Genomic DNA, 22,433 nt, shown 5'->3' on the forward strand with positions numbered 1-22,433 from the left:
ACAGACGTTCTGACATATATGCAAACCAGGACACGGGCAGAATATTATGCAAGCACGTGGACATATGCTTACTTTGCCCGGACACACACACACAATCACACACAGTACTGGGAGATTCTCTTGCTCCTTCTCACCTTGAACTGTCATTGGGTGCCTCTAAATAGGCCAATAGTCAACCCCAGTGCAGACCGTCTGGACGTTGGATAGCCTGCTCATTTAGGACACACAGTTATCCTCAAAGTCACCTCTTCAGACTTTTAAACAACGTCTTGCTCGGATAGAGAGATAGCTGGATATTTGCATGATGGCTGCCAAGTCTGCACTTTGAGAGTTTCTAAAAGAGTCACTGTTCATTTGTTGACAGTGAAAATATATTATGAGGTATTGGATCATTTGGGAAAGAATGCATAAACACAGACTAATGATACTGTAGGCATGAGAGGACCGCTTGTAGCAAACGTCTTTAATCTGATTTGATCTTGGAAATGTGAAGTTGAGGTACTGGATGTACTGAGACTTGTGACTATGAAAATAACATTTTTGATTTTTTTTTCTTCTCAAAATGTTTTCCTAAGAAGAGAAATGACTTTTCAGTGGGTCTGTTTGTTGGTTAAAGATAGAATTGTGTTTGTAAGGATGAATTTGTGGTCTTTTTTTTTTTATTAGAAATCAGATGGGATTGTTAAGAACAGCCTTGTTATAAAGAATATTCCCATCAAAATACTAAAAAAAAAACAACATCTGCATAGTATTTATTATTAACTGTAATTATTAAAGATGCTCTGTGTAGATCTTTTAATGGGACCTGTTATGCTCATTGTCAACTCCACATTTTTATTCAGTTCATCCACTCTTTGAAACAAGCCACTCTAGCTCCTCCCACTTTAAGCCATGCTTTCTTCTGATTGGCAGCCCCTCACAACCAGAAGGGTTGATGGGGCTACTGTGCTCAAAGTCAGAGCTGTCTGACTGAGGATATCTGCCCTCAGTGATGTCATACAGAGCCAAAAGATTTTTTAAAAGTTAATTAGTTGTGCACATGCTGACTTCATTACCTCAAACTTCAATATAATTCAATATTAGCATCCACCATCTTATTAGAATATATATACATACGGGGTGAAAGGGAAATTAGATCTCAATTTTTAACATTCATCACAGTGTGAGTTCATTCCCACAGGGTGTCACCGTCTACATGGTGTTAGGGCTCAGAGTGAGTGTAACAGTCACTCACCAGTTCCACTACTCAGCATATTTGCCTTCATTCAACTTTGTCTGTTTTAAGTTTTCACTCACCGGAGGAGATCGAGCAGGCGAGCAACTACTGGGTTTCCCTGTAGTTGCAAAGGCAACTACAGGGAAACCCAACAGCACTTCCAACAAAAGACCTAAAAATAGCATCTGCACTCAAAATGATACAGAGGCATTCAAGGAGATGAGCTTAAACGTACAAGTTTTCATTTAGCTCGCCAATGGGATTAGTTTATCCCAACTGAAAAATAGTACATTACAAAGCATTTTTTCTTTATGTTGCTTAGACTTAACATCTGTTTTAATGTTGCCCTGAGGAGACAGCATGAAGTTCAGTCTGTAGGTCTGTTAAGCAGAGCATCACGCTAAACTTTGTGTTAGCATCGTGATCCCGATCAATCCAGCAACTCATTCGTTTTATAGTCTAATATGAAGTTAAATGATCAAACTTACAAAGCTAAAGCAACTCCATATGTTACATCACGCATAATATTTTAGCCTAAATGCTTTGCTGCCTGCAGCAAACTTTAAAGACACGCCCACTCAGAACAACACCAAATTAACAGAAAAGCACAGACTAAAGCTGTACTTTCCTTCCTTCTGTGTTTCTTGATCGTGGTTAGTAATATTTTGTTTCCTTTTATAATACTTTCAAATTGGGACTATCCTATTATTCCCTCACCATACATTCGTTCACTTACATTCATGTTGTCATAGAAAGAATAGAAATAAGTAGAGTGAAATGATACCGAGTTCCATTTAATCTACAAAATAGCTGCAGTTAATCAAAAACATCAGTTTCATTCGTGTAAAAAGATGTCACAAGAACACATAAGATTTCTTTGTAATACATTTCAATGACTTTCAGCATTTGAAGTTTACAGTTTATCATCTAACTCTTATTTCTGTGACACAGTTTGAATCTGAACAGATCAAACATTCCTTACAAATTTAGTGACCGACAGATGTTATTACAGAAATGTGGTTCAACAGTGAGAAAAAAAAAATCTCAATGTTATTTTGGAAAACAAACACATAACAAGACAAACTTTTAGTTAAAAGAAAGTTACTTTTTACACTTATGGTTGCACTTTTAGCCAAAAGACTTCTAAATAATTTTTTCGACCTCTTGTCACATGGAGTCCCAGAGGTGAGGGAACAAAACGTTCTGCTTCAAAGAGGAGCGTGTATCACATGACCAGCGTGCACGAGCGCCCACTTGACTTTTTTTGTATTTTGGCACAGGTGTGGGATTGCAGGACTTTCAAATGTGACACAAACATCAAAGACTAATGCACAACGAGAACAAAAAACTTTATAGATTTTTAAATACACGGTAGGAGGTGAAGTGCTTGTCTCGAGTATGTTGGATGCCAACACCATCAGAGCATAAGATAATGACGTGCAGAGCGTTATCTTGCATAACATCGTATGAAAAAACGTAGAAAAGCTCCACTGAGTTTTAAAAACTGAGCAGAGATGAGTTAGCATAAACATCAGCTCCGGATGGTGTATTAGTTTTGGATCTTAAGAATGCTCCTCTTCTCCAGATCATTCATCTCTTTGAGAATCAAAGCAACGTTGTAACGAAGCTCCTGGAATTTAGACACAGGTACCTGGAAAAGACCACAGAACATTTAGCACACCCACAAAGTGTTCAGCATTAAAAATAAGCACACAGCCACATTTCACAGCTGCTTACTGTGTGTCTGAATGTCTAAAAATGCAAGAAATAGTCATTAAAGTCATTAAAAACCTGGATTTCTACCTAAAGGATGTAGATGGACTCCTTGCAAAATGCTGTGCTCTAATACTTAAGCCCAGAGTTTCATTTGCTGCCTCCCTAATTTCTGTCCCTGTCATCCCTGTGTTTAAGTCTCAAGCTGCGTGTGAGTCACCATCTGTTTGCAGCGGTCAGACTGCAAACAGACACAAGTGCTAATTAAGAAGAGTGTGCTGAAGAAGGAAGAAGTCATCTCGTCTGTTTGCTATTCATCCTCCCTTCACTTCCAGAGAAGCATGCGTCAGGTGGAGATGAGCTGCACCCATAAAGAAAAACTGCACATCGAATGTTGCTGCTGCTTATCTTCTAATTCTGCTGTAATCTGATTACGTAATCGCTGCACATCCGTAGTAGGCGTCCTCGTCCCTGCTTCTGCTCCGACCACACTGGTAGTCAGCTTTGAAAGCAGTTGTGGATTCTAGTTTGTCATTTTGAGGCTGATGCGGAGTATGGCGCCCCCTGCTGAATAAGACGTACTATAGCATTACACCGTGGCAGTGAGGCTGCCGCACATCCTGGTGGAGTGCATCTATTTATTCTTCATTTTTTTCCTGTTTTAAAACTGACACTTTTGCATTCATGTGAATGGATATCAGGCTTTTTTTTACTGTAGTTTTTTTTCTGTAAGCTGATAAAAGAAAAAAATAAGACTCAGAAATGCAACTGTTTTTTTTAGCATCTAACAAAACAATATTTGTAATAAGCACAAGCAAGCTGACTAGCACAGAAATAACACTGCAAACGTATCAGGGGCACTTGGTCAAGGACGGCTTGTAGGTTAGGCTGCCGTTAATAAACGTTACTTCCTCTGTAATCCTGTTATGCAATAACTGAAACAGACCTACATTAGCCCACTGGCTTACAACCAACATGTTTAACACTCTGCTGTGATAATCCAGGAATAACTACCACAGTGCACAACCATCATCAGTCATGTGGAGAAAAAAATCCATATGATGTTAACAGGTTTCTCAAAAGAAAATCATTCAATGGTTAGCTCATGAGAATGAACTCATTTCCAATGCATACTTTAAGTGTAGCTTTGCATGATTTACATTTAAAAGTAATCTTTATTTATCTGTGTACTAGGACTTTATGCAACCCAGTTCCCTTCCACTGTCTAGCACAGGGTCTCCCCCGTTTCAGGCCACCCTCTTGTTTAACTGATATTCTGGCTTCACCTTCATCCACCTTTAGCAGCAGGTGTGTGGGGCTGTTATGCTCACAGCCAGAACTGTGTCTGAGATGACCATATTAAGGATATCCTCGCTCACTGACATTAAGAGCCAACAGTTTTTACAAGGCTCTATGCAGGTCCTTGAAAAACTAAGTACATCCCATGATTCACCCTCGGGAACAACCACTTAAAGTTTTTTTTTTGGGGGGGGGGGGGAATTTATCTATTTCAGCCCACTCTTGACAACACTGCTTCAGTTCATTGAGGTCTGTGAGCATTTGTTAATTCACAGCACTCTTAAGATCCCACTGAAGCATTTCAGTCATGCTCAGGTCTGGATGTTGGCTGGACCATTGCAACACCTTGACTCGTTTCTTTGTAGTTGTTCTGTTGGAGATTTGCTAATGCATAAGACATTTTCAGGAATTTAAAAGGTATTGTTAAATCCATCCATTTTCGTAAATACTTAAAGACAACCACTCATAATTATCCCTACAGCGAAATTAGTACTACCAATTAACCTAACAAGCATGTCAGTGCTAAGAGAGAATCCATGCAGGCACTTTGTCATGTTGGGAAGACAAAGAGGCGAGGAAACCGTCAACGTCTTCTGAACAACTATTACTTTCAACAAGACTCTTAAAAGCCAAAAGACCAAGAGAAAAAAAACCCTCTGAACTGTGGTTTTATGCACAGAAATTTGGCATGTAGATCTATACTGTGGTACTGGTATCGTCATTAAAAGTAAATAAAATGAGAATAAGAAGGGGACTGTGGGTCAGAATGTATTGTGTGTACAATCAGGAACAGGTTACTTGTTTAAATACCTCAAAGCGTTGAAACCTCCCATCTGAAAGTTTCATCTGCATGAGAACAGAAGGCTGCAGCGCTCGGGCTAAAGAGCTGTTTCGACACAGAAAAGCAAAAACATCATCACAAAGTCTAAAGAGTAGGACTTTAAAATGAGTGCAGTAGAATCTTTTGTAATCTTTCACTAAACCCTTCTTCCTGACTTATTTCTATAAGTAAGAGACGGTGGTAAGAGATGGTATTGTTCCAGGAAAGCTTTAAAACACTGTGTTAGTAGGCAGTTAACCATTAACAAAGATTTCTTGCACATATTGCCATATTGTTTTTGCAGTTCGTTTAGTATGTTACCTTGTAGAAATGGCAACATCCACTCTCCATTTCAATTCTTCAAGTGTGGGGAGATGAGGATCCTTCTGAGAGGTGGCCGCTTCTAGAGCTGCACGGCTGAAAACACAAACAGCACAGGAAATAGAACCTGATTGTAGCACTGCTCTGAGATACCAATCCTGGACATGCCTGAGGTTGTAAAATCAACATACTGATTTCCAAAAACCACACTGGAGAAATCTGTGATGAAGTCTTCAGGTATTCTAATAAAAGAAGAAAAAACACAATAGAAATAACCTCTTCAGAATCTGGGGGGTGGGGTTGCGGAGATAATAAATGAAAACAAAGAGAGGTGTGGAAAAAAAATGATTCCCTCACCTTAGCTCCTTCAAATCTTCCTTAAAGATCTAATCAATGCCCCATCAGGCACCACAGAAAAGGAATGAAGATGTTAGTTAAGAAGTCTGTTTCAGTGAATATAATTTCCAGTGCTTTAGCATCAGCTCACCTCCTGTTTAAGTAACGCTGTGGGGATGCGGATGGCCTCAGACAGCAGTCTGTGGATCCCAGCTACGATGTGACAGAGCCTCTCCTGCGGGATGACACTGCTCTCTGCTATGGACTTCATCCCCTCTGTGCAGTCCTTTCCCTCCAGGGCACTGACCACAGCTGGACAGGGAATCATTCACAGTCACATTAAATGCACTTATCCGGCATCTTCAACTGCTAACACTTGGTCTGAATATCAGCAGAAGATCTTATCACGACATAAACATCCTGGGAGGCTGAGGAGGTCACAACTATACTGTGGATACTGTTATTGCTCCAGTTTCACAATAAACTTCACCAAAAGGCGTTCAGTTTTATTGTTTCAGGGTACGTATTCGAATAGACACAGTATAATACGATTATTTAGTTCTTGCTATTTTTTTCTGTTTTAGACTTTATTTACCTTTCAGTATTTTTCGGAACAACTCTTGGTCCACATCCTTCAAGTTTTTTGACAATGACTCGACTTCCGGTGGTATTCTGCCTCCCAGAAAGCTCAAAGAGTCCTTTGAATGGCTGGAAGACATGCCTCGGTGTTCACTAACATACAGAATTAACAGACAAAAAGATGAGAAATTGGTGTTAGAGAGGGGTTTGTCTAGCTAGTTTTGTACTTGTGCGACAGCTTCCGCCTTCATGTCACATGACTCTCATTCCGCGGAGTCTCGCGGTGAGAGCTTAGCTCGTCGTTTAGAGGAAAACGGATTTGCAAATGGAGGCGATAGAAGTGGTCTCTTTTTGAACAACCAAAAGGTAGGATTTTTAATATCGATAGCTTCTTAGTTACAGCTTAGACCTGTTCACATAGCGTTCACACATGGCATTTGTTGGGAAATGGGAGTTTCAGATCGTTTTGTGTATTAGCAAACGCTACATAGATATTTCGGAGGATTAGCAGCAAGCTAAAGATGTTAGCTTGTGTTGTGATGTCAGAGGCTTATGCTCGCGTTTTCTAAACACGATACTGTTTATGTAAGTTCTACTCAAGCTAATGGAGCTGGCTTTATCAAAGCCTTTATATATGTGTGCGAGCGCGCACGCGCGCGCGCTTTTAACGCGCGGGGTTATGTTTACCGTAACTTGAAGTATTCAGGCTGTTTACCAGTTACTTTGAGTCTAAGCTGTGCCAAATAACAGAGCCAGCAGTTGATTATGAGCTTTATTATTAGCACAGTTGCTAAGTAAAAAGCATTCATAGTAGGTAGCCTAACTAGTTTTTCCATTAAAGTAAATCGGTAGATGTTTCTTCTTACTGATGCTTGGACGAAAAACAGGTTTTCACCATTAGTGACTTTTTTTAGTATCTGAACAATCAGAGTTAGATTTATTGACCAAGTACATGTACACATACAAGGGACAGGAGTCCGTTTTTTTTTCTTTGATCCCAGTATAAACAGATTAGACATGCACAGTACAAACAATAAAAAAACGTGTGCAGTGGAGCAAATATGTTAGAATAAATTATATAATAATTTATTAACTCGAGAGATGAACCAGTATCACATCACAATTTGGCAAAGAAACAATTTTAAATTGTAGTCAAAGGAGCTTGCAAAGAAAAGCTCACCCGAAACTCTGGCTGATTGGGACCCACACCTTGGCTCAGCCATTAGAGGATCATCAGGGGGTCCTTTTGTCCCTCTGCGGGGGGATACTCCCACTAGGTTTTAATCTGGGACTCCCCACCATTTGGCCTTAGAACTGAAGAAGCTTCTCGAATGAGAGGTGAAACGTCTTCAAGTAACTTAAAGAAGTCCAGACGCTTTTCTTTGCAAGCTCCTTTGACTACGATGACCTGGATGACTGAGAACCTTCACAGACAATTTTAAATTGTATCTTCAGGCACTTTGTTACTAGCAGCCTGTTACAAAAACATGAGCAGAACGCTAGTCAAAAACCTGGCATATCTCACAGTGTTTTAAGTAGAGATGGCACGATACCACTTATTTTTTTATGTCCGATACTGATATCATAAATTTGGATATCTGATGATACCGATATGAATCCGATATAGTGTGCTTTTTAATCAATAAAGCAGTTTTTTAATATCTTGCTGCATTTTGTATGAGTTCATACTCAAGTTCATACTAAAGCTATTTTGTTATACCTGTATGCAAAAAATACACTGCACCCAAAATATTTCATAGTTCAGCAGTACTGATCAATTTAATAAACTTAAATCCTCCATCCTTCCTATTCTGGTATTTTAATGAGTACTTAGCAGAAATATTAAACAACCTAACTAACAGGGTTGCCAACTCCCAGCAAAAAAAAAGAAAAAAAAGAGATTTAATAGTTACTATATAAATAGTGGACTTCTATACATTTTACACCAGATTAACTTTGGGTGTAAGATTAAGATAATTATTTATTAAAAGCTAGACATTTAAAATGAGAATAAGAAAGAAAGGTATTTCTTTGTGCCCCCCTTTCCCCTGATTCGTTGAAGACGTCATTAATAAAAATATGTTGATGCGGAATTTTATCGTCGACGCGTCATATGCGAAAACGATGTAAACGTGTTTTTGTAGCTGCAATACACTACAGGAAGTTATGGGGGCAGTATCGCTTATATGGTCTGGCCAGACTGCGCGCAATACTAACGAAGAAGAACGTAGCTGCGATCCGCAAAACAAGTTAGCTTACCTGTCGGAAGCTTCTAAGAATAATTCTTGTGAAGCCAACACCATTTCAGTTTTGTTAGCTAATGAGTAAAATACGATAATAAAACATTAAACAGGAGTACCTACACTGTCTCTTAGTTTATTAATATTAGCTGTTATTCTGAATTGTATACACCTTCCACCTTGTGTATTTTTGATAAATATCGAACCGTGACCCCAAAGTATTGTCAAATAATCGAGATCTCAATTTCAGTGAAAATAATCGTGGTTATCATTTTTGCCATACTCGAGCAGCCCTAGTTGCACCCCTAATAAACAGTGGCATCAACAGTTGTGTTCACAAACAAGCCTTATGAAGGTTAACACATGTACAGTCCAGCATAACGACCTTGCATAATGTATTTATTTGAAGGTGTATTGAAACATAGCCCTGCCTATTTATTACCCTCCTCCTTTATTTCAGATACAGATTTACCATGTCTGAATCTTTGTATGAGAAGTTTTTGGCCCCGGAGGAGCCTTTCCCTCTCCTCTCCCAAAGGGCCAACCTGAGTGATGTGGGAACTCTGGATGTCAGCGATTTTGGCTGTCAGCTATCATCGTGTCATCGAACGGATCCTCTGCATCGCTTTCACAGTAACAGGCAAGTACAGAATGACTGTATTTGTGTTTGTACATGTATCTACTGTGCCTGTATACCCCTATTTTGGAGCTCTGTAGTGGTGTGGAGCCTACAGTGCTGAGGATACAGACCTGAATGACATCCCTGTTGCCTTTAACACTCTTGAGTTCAATTCGATTCAGTTTTATTTATACAACACCAAATCACAACAACAGTCCCCTCAAAGTGCTGCTACTGTAAAGTGTCTATTGTTAGCCCTCTATCTGTGTAAGAATAGGAAATTCTAAGTGGCTTGCTAAGCTAGCAGCCAGTCTTGTTGCTGGGGGACTGGAGGAATCCCAGCAGTGAGAGGTTTCAGATTTTCACAGCTCATATTTACACCTCAGTTTGTTTGTTTTTTAAACTACAAAAACCCTTAAAGAGTAGACACAGGATCTTTAATGTTACTGTGTAACAATGATGGGATTTCAGTAGAGTTTGGTAAATTACCACTCTTGGTGGTGCAAATTAATCCTTGGCTGATAGATAAAGTATCTGTTAGCTGTCGCTCTTTTGGGACTATCCAGATTCTTTTCTAAAGGAAGTAAATGCATCAGATAAACTCTGTGTGCCACAGATGTGCATGAGTGGTATGCCCTGTAAATGCAGAAGAACTTTAAATTGGAACATCCTGTTGCCTGTTTCCAGTCTGCTTGGCAAATTGGAAGAGTTTTGTAACCGTATGTGGAAAGTTACAGATTATACTCCTCTGCAGCCAAAATGCTTCCACATAAATGCAGTCAAACGTGACTCATTTACTAATGCTAAACTTGTTTAAATTATTCTAATTGTTTAATTTGGAGTAGCTGCTAATTTTCTGACAGCACCTCTTCATAAACTACAGAGTTCACATATTTTTTATGAAATTTGCTGATTTCACATCATATGATGTTCTCTTGGATTAGACACATTCCCAGTAACAGGAATTCTATAATGCTGCAAAGTAAAGTTAAATTTTTTTATGCATATTAAAAATTCACACAAGTAATATATATTTTTTAATTTGCATTTCATTCGCAATATGCCATTGAAAGTACTGTGACTCATAATGTGCACCAGTAAAATGTGTATAACTAGGGCTGGGCGATATGACCCAAAATTCATATCTCGATATTTTTTAGCTGGATGGCGATATAAGATATATATCTCGATTTTTTTTTTAAAGCCATAAGTTAAGAACAAAAAGAGAGTTCTTAGTCACACTGTGTCCCAGATGTCACACGGGCACTTTTATTTACATACAGCGTAGATTACATGGAAATTACTCAAAAATAAATTATCAGCATTTATTAAATAATCATGGTCCATAAATAAAAGAAAACAATGTTGTTTTTGTGCATAACAAAAAGCTCACAATTGTGCAGTCAAAATGTAAACTAATAGACGCTGAGCATAATAACAAAGAGACAGATTTCACAGCTGCACCACGTCTCTGAACAGGTGCCATTTGTGGTCCTTATACACACACAGTACGTATCACTCCGCGAGGCTCCTCCCCGGTAGCCGTAATCCTCCGACAATCCATCAAGCGGTGCAGCTCCGTAGCTTAGCAAAGTCATATTAAAACATTTTTTGACAGATTGCTGAGCGCTGTGTACCACATAAAATCGGTTCGCGGTCAGTAAGCACAACCAGAATTCATACATAAGGTGCACTGTCGATTTTTGAGAAAAGGAAAGGATTTTAGGCCGTGCAGCCCCGCCGTCCAGCCCCACGCACGGTAACTCGCTAACGGAGATTTTCCGCTTTCATCTTGTCATTGCCTGCAGGTGAAGCTATGGGGGAGGCGGAGTTGTGTTCAGTGAAGGAGAGGCGAGGCCGAGTAACGTTGCGTAGAGACAAAAGTGGACGAAAGAGAGGCAAACCTGCGGCTCCACAAGTATAATTATAACGTAACATAGACTATATCGATATAAACGATATTGTCACATCTTATATCTCGTATGAAAATATATCGATATTTTTAAAAAACTCGATATATCGCCCAGCCCTAGTATACACTTTACATTTCCTCTACTGCTGTCCTGAATTGTTAAATGATGGAATAAGTCAATAGTCAGACATGTAGACATGTCTTAAAAGCAGAATGTCTACATATCATGACCTGTGCTCCATGTCAAAACTGATTCATGTGTTAGTGTTTTCTAGTACTAAAGTTGGAAAAGCACGAAAAACAGGGTACTTGTAATTTTTTTGTGCTTAAGAACACAGCAGCAGCACGTTCATTGCTCTTTGTATGGTTTATTTAGTGAGCCGCAAATGCACAACAGTGACGAGACACAGCTAAAGTTTTACTGCTGTCCACTGCTTGGATGGTTAGTTCGGGGCTGGTGGGGCTGCTTTGACTTTCACGTTAAGTCTTCTCTATAATGAAGAAAGGTGAAATATCATATGAAGTGACCATAAACAGATGAAAAGACATAAGCTAACAGTTCATGATTAAAACTTATGTTAACAGTGTGCATAGGTATAAAATGTTAAACATAAAATATCTTGGAAATTGTAGCCAATCAATTATTTGAACTGTCATATTAGGATTTAGCAAATTAAACACAAACATAAGAAATAAAAGTGTTTTATCTCCAAATCAGACAGTAGCTGAAACATTGTTGCCAAGTGTTACAGCCTGAAACTGTGCAAAATAGTTTAATTATCACCTAGCAGTGGCTGCCAAGTGAACAACTGTTGGAGCAACGTTTTATTATCTTAATTTGAAGGCACAGGCGAACAAAGGTCCAGCTGTTCTGTAATCCTCCCCAAATCCTTCATCTGTGCTTTTCTTTTACCTTACTGGTCTAAAAAGAGAAAAGAGAACAACTTCTAGAAGTCACTTAAAAGATTAATTTTGATGTCCACTCTGTTCTCCTCAGGTGGAACCTTACTTCCTGTGGTACCAGTGTTGCCAGCTCTGAGTGTAGCGAGGAGCTCTTCTCCTCCGTCTCTGTGGGGGATCAAGACGACTGCTACTCCCTTCTGGACGACCAAGAACTCACATCGCTGGATTTGTTTCCTGAAGGCAGTGTTTGCAGTGACGTCTCCTCCTCTATCAGCACATACTGGGACTGGTCTGACAGTGAATTTGAGTGGCAGGTAGCTTATTAGTCGGTCTGATTTTTAATATTCTGTAGGTGCTCATGTTTAGTAGGAGTTGTAAGTCATTTGAACTTGTTGCTTTATCTGTATGAATGTGGAAAATGGCTTTCCTAAACAATCCTATCTTGTCATGTCCTAATCTAATTGTTTCCATTGTTGTTTTCCCAGTTACCAGGAAGTGACATTGCAAGTGGCAGTGATGTCCTCTCTGACATAATTCCAAGTGTGCCAAGTTCACCATGTTTGTTTTCCAAGAGGAAGCCGAAGCCCCACCCTCATCGCAACCTGGATGAGCTGCCTTGGAGTGCCATGACCAACGATGAACAAGTAAACAAAACAAGCTCGTTTTGTGCTGAGTGCTCAGAATTAGCATTAAAGCTAATGAGCCAGGTGTTTTCTGTCTTGCGTGGTTTTGTTTGTTGAAGTGTGTCGTCTATTATTTTTTCATTTGTTTGTCTATTTTTTTACCTGTAATACATTTCGATATACAGTCAGTTGAACTGGTGTGTTATTCCCCCAACCGGTCGTGCAGATGGCCCCGCCCCTCCCTGAGCCTGGTTCTGCTGAAGGTTTCTTCCTGTTAAAAGGGAGTTTTTCCTTCTCACTGTTGCCAAAGCGCTTGCTCATGCAGAGTCGTATGATAGTTGGGGTTTTCTTTGTATTATTGTAGCATCTTTACCTTACAATGTAAAGTGCCTTGAAGCAGCCATCGTTGTGATTTGATGCCATTTAAATAGAACTGAATTGAATTGAATTGAATTTCCACTTCTAGGTGGAGTACATTGAGTATCTGAGCCGGAAGGTCAGCACAGAGATGGGCCTGAGAGAGCAGCTCGACATCATCAAGATCATTGACCCCTGTGCTCAGATCTCTCCCACTGACAGCGAGTTCATCATCGAGCTCAACTGTCTCACCGATGAGAAGCTCAAACAGGTGAGCAGCAACAACAGCTTTGTAGCTGCTGCATATTGAGGAGCAGCGCTGTCGAGAGTTGTTCAGAAACTCCCCTTTTAATGGATCTGTGTGACGTCATTAGGTGCGTAACTACATCAGGGAGCACAGCCCCAGGCAGCGAGCCAGCAGCACCAGGGAGGGCTGGAAGAGGAGCAGCCACAGCAGTGCCAGTACAGGCGGCGTCAGCGGAGCCAGCAGCAGTAACGCCAGCATGGTCAGCTCTGCCAGCTCCTCCACTGGATCTACTGCCTCCAACTCTGTAGCAGGTACGATGCTGCCTGGTTTGACACCGCCACAGGAGTCTGTGCTTATGTTGGTACTTCCAGCTTTTGCCAAGATAAAATTGCTCCCCTGCATTCTGGTCTTGATGTTTCTAACAGTGTCTGTGCCTTGTGTTCCAGGGGGTACAGCCTCTGCCTGTAGTGGGAGCAGTGTTGCTAATATTAGCAGAGCTCACAGTGATGGAAATCTTTCCAGTGCTGCAGAACGCATACGAGACTCTAAAGTAAGAAAGATGAATGTTGAAAAATGAAAAACAGTTTTTGTTTTCTTGGTAAATATTTTGCTCTGCAGAGTCCGGGCCAGTGGTTATAATATATATCTCTGAAACACTGGAAGAACAGTTGCAGATCTTGATTGTTCTATACAGAAGGACATTTGGCGTCGTGTTAATAATTGTTACACATTTTCTGCCCTTGAAACTTGAGTGAGAGTTTTCTATAGACGAACGCTTGCTTGGAAGCCTTTCTTGGACTTATAACAGATGACCAAGTTGTTATCAGCTCCAGTCTCCATCTTCTCTTTCCTCCGTCTTGTCTCTCCCGGCGAGCTGCATGCACCGCTCCTCCCCTCACCCTCACACTGTGGTGTAGCAGCAGAGGAGACTGTGTGACTGTAATACCTGAGTGCAGAGGTGGGCAATTAATTTACCCAAGGGCCCACGTGAGAAACTGGGACTCTTGTGGAGGATCACTACAGGCGTATGAGTGTGGAGACTCTCACTGTGAATCTAAGGAAGTGAGGACTGTGGTTGGTGTGATTACGAGAAACCTCTCAGCATTTCAGAACTAGACTTCTTTTTTTTTCTTTTTTTTTTTCATGAACTTTGTCAGACAGCAGAGTTTACATTTCTTTAAACTGCTGTTAATTGCGACTTTCAATATTGACATCCACTGTGATCTAAAATGATTATGATCTAATGTGAACTGCTGAGGAAAAATAATTGATTCAGTGATTTAATCAGTTTGGTGAACTTTGCTGTGCTGTGTTAGAATAGAGCTCATCGCTTGTGTGATCTTTGATTGTTTTTTCTTCAGACACAAACACCGGAAGTCTCAGAGTGCAGTCTGAGTGTAATCAGGGGGCAGCATGATGGAGATCACACAGTAAAGAGAGAATAGATTCTCAATGGTTAGATTTTAGCCTGGATCAGCTGTAAGTTGGCTCGTTAGGATCTGTTAAGTCACAAGATGTAGGAAAGCATCACAAGACCAACAAGAATGTCTTTGCAGCCTTGTCTCTAAGCTTTGATCCTGAGGTGAATTGTGTGTTTTGTCTTGCGTTGTGTAACTGATAATATTTTCCAGTGCCAGTTCTGTTGCTATACTATGATTCCCACAGTTGTTCTCAACCAAAGAAAGTCTCAGTTCAGATCATTGGTATGTGCTTTGTCTCTAGCTTAAATATCTTTTTCATTGTTTGTGGAGTACACGTGAGCCTTTTCAGGATTAACAAATTGTAGAATAAGGTTCAGTTAACAAGAAAACTATTTGTAAACTGCAATCATAAAACAGAAATCAGCCTTTTTTGGGGACATATGAGAGAGCAGGTTGTAGCTGACAGATGGTGGAGCTGGTGAAGCAGTGGCTGGATGTTCACAACAACAGCTGTGAGAATGTGCTTACACAGTTTTAGATGAAATGCTCTGATGGATTGTTGAGCTGTGAAATGCAAATTACTGAAAGGGTTGAAGTTGACTTGTATCCCTTTCTACAAAATGCTGTCACACTGCTGACGTCTGCTCATATCAGAGCATTTAGACCCACGATTTATTTATTGTTATTATTAACTCCTCTCTCCACACACCGTCTCTTCCAGAAACGTTCAAAGCAGCGAAAGCTTCAGCAGAAAGCCCTCCGCAAGCGACAGCTCAAAGAGCAGCGGCAGGCCCGAAAGGAGCGACTGAGCGGGCTGTTTCTGAACGAGGAGGTGCTGTCGCTACGGGTGACAGAGGAGGATGATCACGGAGACGACCTGGACATACTGATGTGACACCAGTGAATCAATCAGTGCTCCCTCTACGCCTGCTTTCACTCCACCTAGTCACTAGCATAGAGCTTATAGAACGTGCTAATCCACATCGCTGCATGCGTTAGCTCCGCATATGCTAACATGCTTAGAATGCTTTTTGTAAGAACAATGTGATGGCCAGTAATAGCTTCTTGCAGCATATAACTTAGCTCGACATATTGTTTGCTAATACTAGTGCTACCTGCTGGTGTGTAAATTGCTAAGTGCTGCAGTCACTACTGCTCTAGTTAATGTAGCAGTGATAAAGCACTGCTAATGCTTTAATAGCCACAGTCTCTCCTGCTTACAGCCAGAGGTTAGCGCTGCAGCTCCTTAGAAGATTGCAATTGAATTCACACTACTAATGATGATTATAGCATCTTAATGCAGGTAATAAGAGGTTTGCTTATAGATGCTGTAAGAGGATATATTCACTACTACCTGGCAGAAGGACAGATCAGACGAGAGAGGTGGACTTTGGCTACATTTGCTTCAGTGAGAGCGATGGCAAAGGCTTTATTCCCCACAGGGAGCTGGATCCAAGCTTTGGAGGATGATGTAATTTGATCTGCATACAAATATGTTCATAATCAGCAGGATGAATTGGTCTCGTCAGATTTAAAGTGCTCATACTTTTCTCCTTAACAGCCTCCTTTGAAGCTAATGTTAAAGTTAGCCATGTATGCGACACATTCTTTCACTTTTAAGTTCCTCTTAAATAGAAATATGGCCCAAATCCTGGAACAGCTGCAGTCTTGTGTGAAATAAGTCGGATATGTTTGCTACTGGAACATCAGGATTTTCAGCAGTGCTCAGCTGAACGATTCGGCTGGTTCACATTAGACTTTAATGTGCTCGATGGAGTTTTTTTGGTTGTATTTAATGCTGCTTGGTGGAGCATTATATCGTTGTGTAACTGGAGTGAAGATTGGACTATAAACTAATCCTTTAAGGCAGCTGAGCAGCATTTTTCCTGGACTTTGATCTTTTATAGGTTTGAATAAAAGAAGGCAGATAACAGGCTAAAAGACGCAGAGATCCTTTAAGCATATTATGGGCAGTTTAACATGTCTGTAAACTTACTGTAAATATAATCCCTCTCACACTGTGTCGACACATTCTTGATGCTGAATGAACTGCACATCGATGCACCCATTGTTGCCTTTAGGGAAAAACATGAATCCAAACTACGATGGTTTAGGTGTGGAAAATGCAGCGAGCTGGTCTGTCTTTCTCTCTGCTGAGCTTTGTGGTCCCATTTCACTTTTAAGGCTTAGAGGGAGCACTGAAACACTGCATGTTTCAATCGTTACCCACAGCGAATCCCCGTGTGGACCAGAAACGAACAACTTGCATCATCGTTCGCAAACACCTGTTGAAATAGCTTACCTGTGTTGTAAATAAGCGATCGGTACCATCATATTTACTGCTTGTTTTCAAGGTTTCCTCTGTGATAACGTTTCTTTCCTTTTGGGAGTGTATGTAAATGATGGACATGGCAAACTAACTGGTCATTGGGGCTTGAATGCGTTGCTAGGTTGCTGCCGATCCCTTCAGATATTTTCAGTCATATTTTGATGTGTTTTGTTGTTTTCATCACTTTTATTTGGTCTTTTTTTTTGTTTTCTTGAACTCCTACTTGAATGTTTGACCCTCATTGTTTGTTTGAGTGATTTTGGGAATTGTGGACGTTTTATAGGATTTTAAAGACCACACTTTGCTCAGTGGCTGGTATGGTTTTGGAGCTATTCTTCAGCTTCTTATTTGAGCCGTCAACGTCGTTTCCAGAGATGTGCTCACTTTGCTCTGAAGATTCAAATCCCAGACAAAGTGCTGATGAAGCAGGACAGCGTTCTGTGGAACTACCGGGATGTTTTCGTTTTGCTCAGTTTTTTCTTGTTAACTTGTAGAAAAGATTTTTTTCCCACAGCTTCTCTGCTGTAACCTGATGAACCACTACAACTGTCGGCCTAAAAGCTGCCGTTTCTGATACTTGATGTGGACTGAGCCGTGGCTCTTGTTTCTGTCTTGTGTATAAAATAATTACAGCAGTCGGAGGAAAAACAGCTTTGTGTATTCTGTAGCAATGAATTAGTAAAACTCTATTTTGAAAAATGACATAATTTTGAAATAAAAATAAAATAAGTGATGCAACAGAGTAACTTCAGCAGATAAAATGCCATTAACTGCTGAAAATGAATGATATTAAACTTACAAACCTACACAGGATGTTTTGAAAGGGAAGCCCACTGTGGTGGTGTTATATTATATTACGCAAGTGAAAATGTTTTCATTGGCTACTAAAGCAAAGAGTGGATTTACATGCGTTAACTCCTGATTAACAAATGATTCTGGAACAGTGTTGTGTTTGAATAACAGGGTTGAAGGGAGACTGAGCAGTTCACTCGACGCTTCCTGTTTATTGTGAACTCGACAAATAAACATTCAGTGTTGCATCTTTTCTACACGTGTGCTTATTTTGACTTGCAACTTCTGTAGAAGAGAGCATGACTCATTAAGTTATTCATCAGTTTGCAAATTCCAAGCACTTTTTATTGAGCGCTAAATCACTGTGATTTTTATTTTCCACAATAATTAACAAAGGAAAGAACACTTTGGGTTTTCACAGCTCATCAGCTGCTCCTTTGTGTAGTAAGTTCAGGGTGGAGATTGAGATCTTTTGGAGGGAATCCCATCAAGAAGAGGGATCAATGGACTTCCCTGTTTTGCCCGGCCCCAGAGCTCACTGGAGGAAAACCTCTGCATTAAATTTTAGTGCATATTTGTAATAAATACCTTTTAATTAGGTTATTCCAAATAAACAAAATTTCATTATTCTGATCATGGTACAAAGTCAACCTATGAAAAGTTAAAAATGAAAACTAGTGTCTTTCAAATATTGTACGCTCAGACTGGATTTCATACAAGCAACAAATTTTTTACCCCTCAGCCATGAAAGGCTCATGTTGTCACTCCGCCAGTGAGGTGGGTGTGTGGGAGGCGTGGACACTTAAGTTTGTGATAAATTGCAAATGAGGCGTTTGAAATTAATACCATACATGTATCTACTAAAAAAAAACAAAAAACTCCAATGACTTCAAATGTCAGTGATGTCAGGTCAAGGTCAGAGGTCAGGTTTTCTGAAGATGTCAATGCGACGTCACATACATTCTGTCTGTGAAGTAGTCAGACTCGAACGTCAAGGAAGGTGGTAGGGAAGCAGACATTTCAGGTTTCCAAGGTGAGCAATTTATTTACAGTGAACTTAATTTAATGTAACAAAACTTCCTCCCCAAATAAACTCTATTAACAAACTGCAACATAACATGGCTCTGGTAACACAGCTCACCTCTCCTGCATCTGGTAGAGACTGGCTTTAAATAGGGCCATCAATTTCCCTCCAATTGCCCAGCCAGTACCACTCACTCAACTGAGGGATCTAAAACTCTACACAGATGATCTAAAAACACAAAACCTCTACACACTTCTAACATGCACATTTACACAACTAAATGGCAGTATTAACGAAAGGAAAAACATTCAACAAATCCCTTTAAACCATAACACAAACAAAAGGAAGCATCTCTATAGAAAAAGAAACCCCTCCACTTGGTTTGACCTGCTGATGTCATATGTGACATCATCAGGACTTTAAAATGAGGAAATGCCAGGCAGGCATGAAGACTGAAAAGACAAACAAAGTAAATATGAACAAATGACTTAATCTGTAACATAATAAAATATAAAGAAACATGTAACTGAGTATTTAGCTTAATTTGCAGAATGTTTGATTTGCCGGCAACAAAAGGCTTACACAAACAAACCCGGGATAGTGAGTGAAGCAATGTTACTTGACAAATTGCAAAACATAGTAAATACATAGAAACGGAATAATGTGTACAATGTGTACAATGTGCAAAAAAACAAAAAAGGTAAACACATATGGGACAAATGGAGAGCATTGCAACTGCTCCTCCACTTTGTCACACTGTCATCTACAGATCTGTATGCCCTAAATGCCCTAAAGTGCTTTTATGCTGAGTGAGCCATGTTTATGATGCTAAAATGAAATTTTACTAAGTTGGTGCCGTGCAGCAGATTGGTTTAATTACAAATGGATAACTGATTTTACATGATTCAGTTAGATTTTATACATGTGAGACATATTAATCATCCCAGTTTACTTTGCATTTGTTTAACTCACTTAATGCTGCTGAGCAGCTTTTTCCAGAGGCTGAACAGGTCTGCTAACATTGTTGCCATTGTTATTTGTCAGTCTGTATATCCTCAGTTCTTTTCCTTGCCTCCCCTCCGGCCAGTCTGAGTCTCTCCCACCAAAGATAGGAGCAGAGGAGGTGAGGAAGGAGGTCAGTCAGCATCACTGTAGTGATGAGAGATGTTTACTTTGGAGCCTCACTTCAACGCGTGTCAGTTAAAAGAAGTGCGGCACCTGGTATCTCTCATTGTTCCTTTTGAAAAGTTTACCATTCTGTAAAATGGAACGATATCCTTTGGATTTTTGCCACACTTTCAAACGGTGAAGACCAGAAAGTTGGATCACGATCATGATCTTTTTGCTCTTCGTTTCCCTCTATACAGCAAAGGTAACAACCACTACAGAAACAAATACCTGTGTGTCTCTTCTGTCCTCCAGATATATTTTATGAAACAAGGCATTCTGTAAGATGGCAAACTGACATACTTATTTGGTCTCCAGATTCAGAAAAGAGAGAAGGCAGGGCTGAAAAAATAAACAACCCAACCTGTGACACCACATAAATGGATGAACAGATTGGAGGTTGGAAATCGGTGTGCTTTTACCTTTAGTAGTTCTCATTCATTATTTGCTTCCTCCTGTTGCAGTTGTGCTCACGAGTAAAATAACATATGTGGGTAAGATATAGCTTTTACTGATTTGCACATTTGGGGTGATGCTGACCTGATTTTCACCAAAATGAATCTGAATATATAGAACAATCATGCATAATGGACCTTCCATGACCTTCCAAGCTATATAGTTTGTCTTCCATATTTCCAACTATATCCATAATCACATACTGTGTATGCTACCATTGTATATAGTATTATCTTACTATTTTTCATTGATTGTACTTAATTGTATTTTTGTATTTCCTTCATATCTGTACCTGAGCTGAGGTGACGCAAAAATTTCCCCGTTGTGGGATCAATAAAGTCTTATCTTATCTTACAAGTAAAAACAAATACACGCTTGTAAAGTTCCCTTCAGGAAGGACAAATAACAGGAAAGGACCCAAAAAACAACACAGAATAAAATAAAACATTTTGTGCTGTAATAATTAATTTAATTGTCCAATCAAACCTGCATCAGTGAATTAATTTCAGAATTGATTTTTTTACTGGGTTGATAAGATTTGGGACTGTAGGGGGCAGCAGTGCGTCTAAACCGGAAGAGGAGCAACGAAGAAAAGAGAACTGATGTGACGTAATAGTGTTTACACTACACAGTGGATTCGCGAGGACGTGTAGGCTAACGGGGCTAATTTAGAGGATTTTGCTTCAAAATTGGATGTTTCTCCGTGTAGTTTGGTGGCAGTTTCCGCATTTTCCATGGGCGCTCACGGAGTTTTGGGAAACGAGCCCGACTCCATAGACTACTCTGTGCACGAAGCGTGGAACGAGGCCACGAATGTCTACCTGCTGGTGATCCTGGTCAGCTTCGGCCTGCTCATGTACGCCAGAAAGTAAGGACGCGTTTCTTAACCTTACCTCATAACGACTGTAAATAACTGGTTTGGCAGGTTAACATGTTACAGGTCAAACCGTGTGCTCGGTGATGATGTTCCCCTAGTTGTTTGCGGATAACGAGCACAGACTGACGCTGTTTGTTTACGTACACTTTAGAAACAAGAGGAAGATCATGCGCATCTTCACTCTGCCTCCCACCGCGGGCAGCAGCCCGGAGCCCAACTTCTACGACAGCCTGCAGAAGGTCCGCCTGCGACAGCAGCTGGAGATGTACTCTCTGGGTGAGGATGCATGTGGGCTGATGTGGATTGCAGTGAAACTCGATTTGACGCTACAGTACTGTGCAAAAGTCTTGACCCGCTTCTAATTTCCTCTTACTTTACCAGGAAGATGGGAAATAAGGGTCGGGTCTGGGTTGTCCCCTTTTCTTTTACATACTGTTCATACTTTTCTCTCCCTCTTCTACTTGTCAAGATTCAAGGACCCACTCCACACCACGCCGAGATACGCCATGTTTTCAGCTAACCTCTCTGTGGGAATCGCCTTGTTGTTGCAAAAATACTATTTTACGCCGACCACACTGTTATTTGTAACCTTTTTTCTTTTTTCTTCTTGGATTCAGCTAAAGAAATGAAAACAAGGATGCTCCTAACACAGATACAATTAAAATTTGGTTCTTTGCTAAGTGGAGTCATCCATGAGTAAGATGCCTTTTTATATGCTTGGATCATTCGTAGGTCAGTGTTAAGTCGCTTAACAAAAAAATGAATAAATAAATACACGATATGGTACAAAGACTGGACCAATGCAAGTGATGTCCAAGGAATAGTGTTTTAATTGGTCAAAACAACTTTAAGAAATTACAAGAAATTGTCTCCATTGAAGCAAAACGGTAGGTGGCTCAAGACTTTTGCACAGTACTGTAGATGCTACCTTTATTGAACTAAAATAAGGTTGCACAGCAAGTCAGTGAATATTGTGTGGCAAAGCCTTTAACATTACACTGGGTTGTGCTTGCTGGTGAGGCTATGGCTGGACGAAGCCAGACGGAGGTTTGATATTGAGTTTTTTTTTTGTGTGTGTGTGTGTGTGTGTGTGTGTGTGTGTGTGTGTGTGTGTGTGTGCGTGTGTGTGTGTGTGTGTGTGTGTGATTTTCAGCCTTAGAGGTTTTGTTTTCCAGGTAAAAC

At 40.2% G+C, this 22,433-nt stretch overlaps 3 protein-coding genes across 4 annotated transcripts in view; 2 read left to right on the forward strand and 1 right to left on the reverse strand.

Moving 5' to 3' along the window:
- Positions 1 to 1,215: 1,215 nt before the first annotated feature.
- On the reverse strand, positions 1,216 to 6,538 carry commd5 (COMM domain containing 5). The gene is made up of 7 exons (XM_005933245.2): positions 6,301 to 6,538; positions 5,857 to 6,017; positions 5,727 to 5,755; positions 5,561 to 5,611; positions 5,370 to 5,465; positions 5,039 to 5,114; positions 1,216 to 2,867 (listed from the first exon to the last, which is right to left on the reverse strand). The coding sequence occupies exons 1-7, from the start codon at positions 6,422 to 6,424 to the stop codon at positions 2,766 to 2,768; spliced, it is 639 nt and encodes a 212-aa protein (XP_005933307.1). The 5' UTR covers positions 6,425 to 6,538; the 3' UTR covers positions 1,216 to 2,765.
- A 6-nt stretch (positions 6,539 to 6,544) lies between these two features.
- fam199x (family with sequence similarity 199, X-linked) lies at positions 6,545 to 17,980 on the forward strand. The gene is made up of 8 exons (XM_005933243.2): positions 6,545 to 6,650; positions 8,985 to 9,164; positions 12,053 to 12,272; positions 12,444 to 12,602; positions 13,048 to 13,209; positions 13,313 to 13,496; positions 13,632 to 13,735; positions 15,328 to 17,980. The coding sequence occupies exons 2-8, from the start codon at positions 8,998 to 9,000 to the stop codon at positions 15,499 to 15,501; spliced, it is 1,170 nt and encodes a 389-aa protein (XP_005933305.1). The 5' UTR covers positions 6,545 to 6,650; positions 8,985 to 8,997; the 3' UTR covers positions 15,502 to 17,980.
- Positions 17,981 to 20,956: 2,976 nt separating this feature from the next.
- The window catches only part of smim19 (small integral membrane protein 19), a 2,757-nt gene continuing 1,280 nt past the window's right edge, over positions 20,957 to 22,433 (forward strand). Inside the window, exons 1-3 of one of the 2 annotated variants that reach the window (XM_014337091.2) lie at positions 20,957 to 21,242; positions 21,403 to 21,527; positions 21,721 to 22,338. In XM_014337091.2, the coding sequence (XP_014192577.1) occupies positions 21,109 to 21,242; positions 21,403 to 21,527; positions 21,721 to 21,839 (378 nt within the window). In that variant the 5' untranslated portion in view covers positions 20,957 to 21,108 and the 3' untranslated portion in view covers positions 21,840 to 22,338. Of the gene's footprint in view, positions 21,243 to 21,402; positions 21,528 to 21,720; positions 22,339 to 22,433 lie in introns of those variants that run through there. The other variant, XM_005933246.3, reaches the window with a different exon arrangement.

Source organism: Haplochromis burtoni, unplaced genomic scaffold (genome assembly GCF_018398535.1).
Source record: "Haplochromis burtoni strain Fernald_Lab_line unplaced genomic scaffold, NCSU_Asbu1 Contig_159, whole genome shotgun sequence".
NCBI lineage: Eukaryota > Metazoa > Chordata > Actinopteri > Cichliformes > Cichlidae > Haplochromis > Haplochromis burtoni.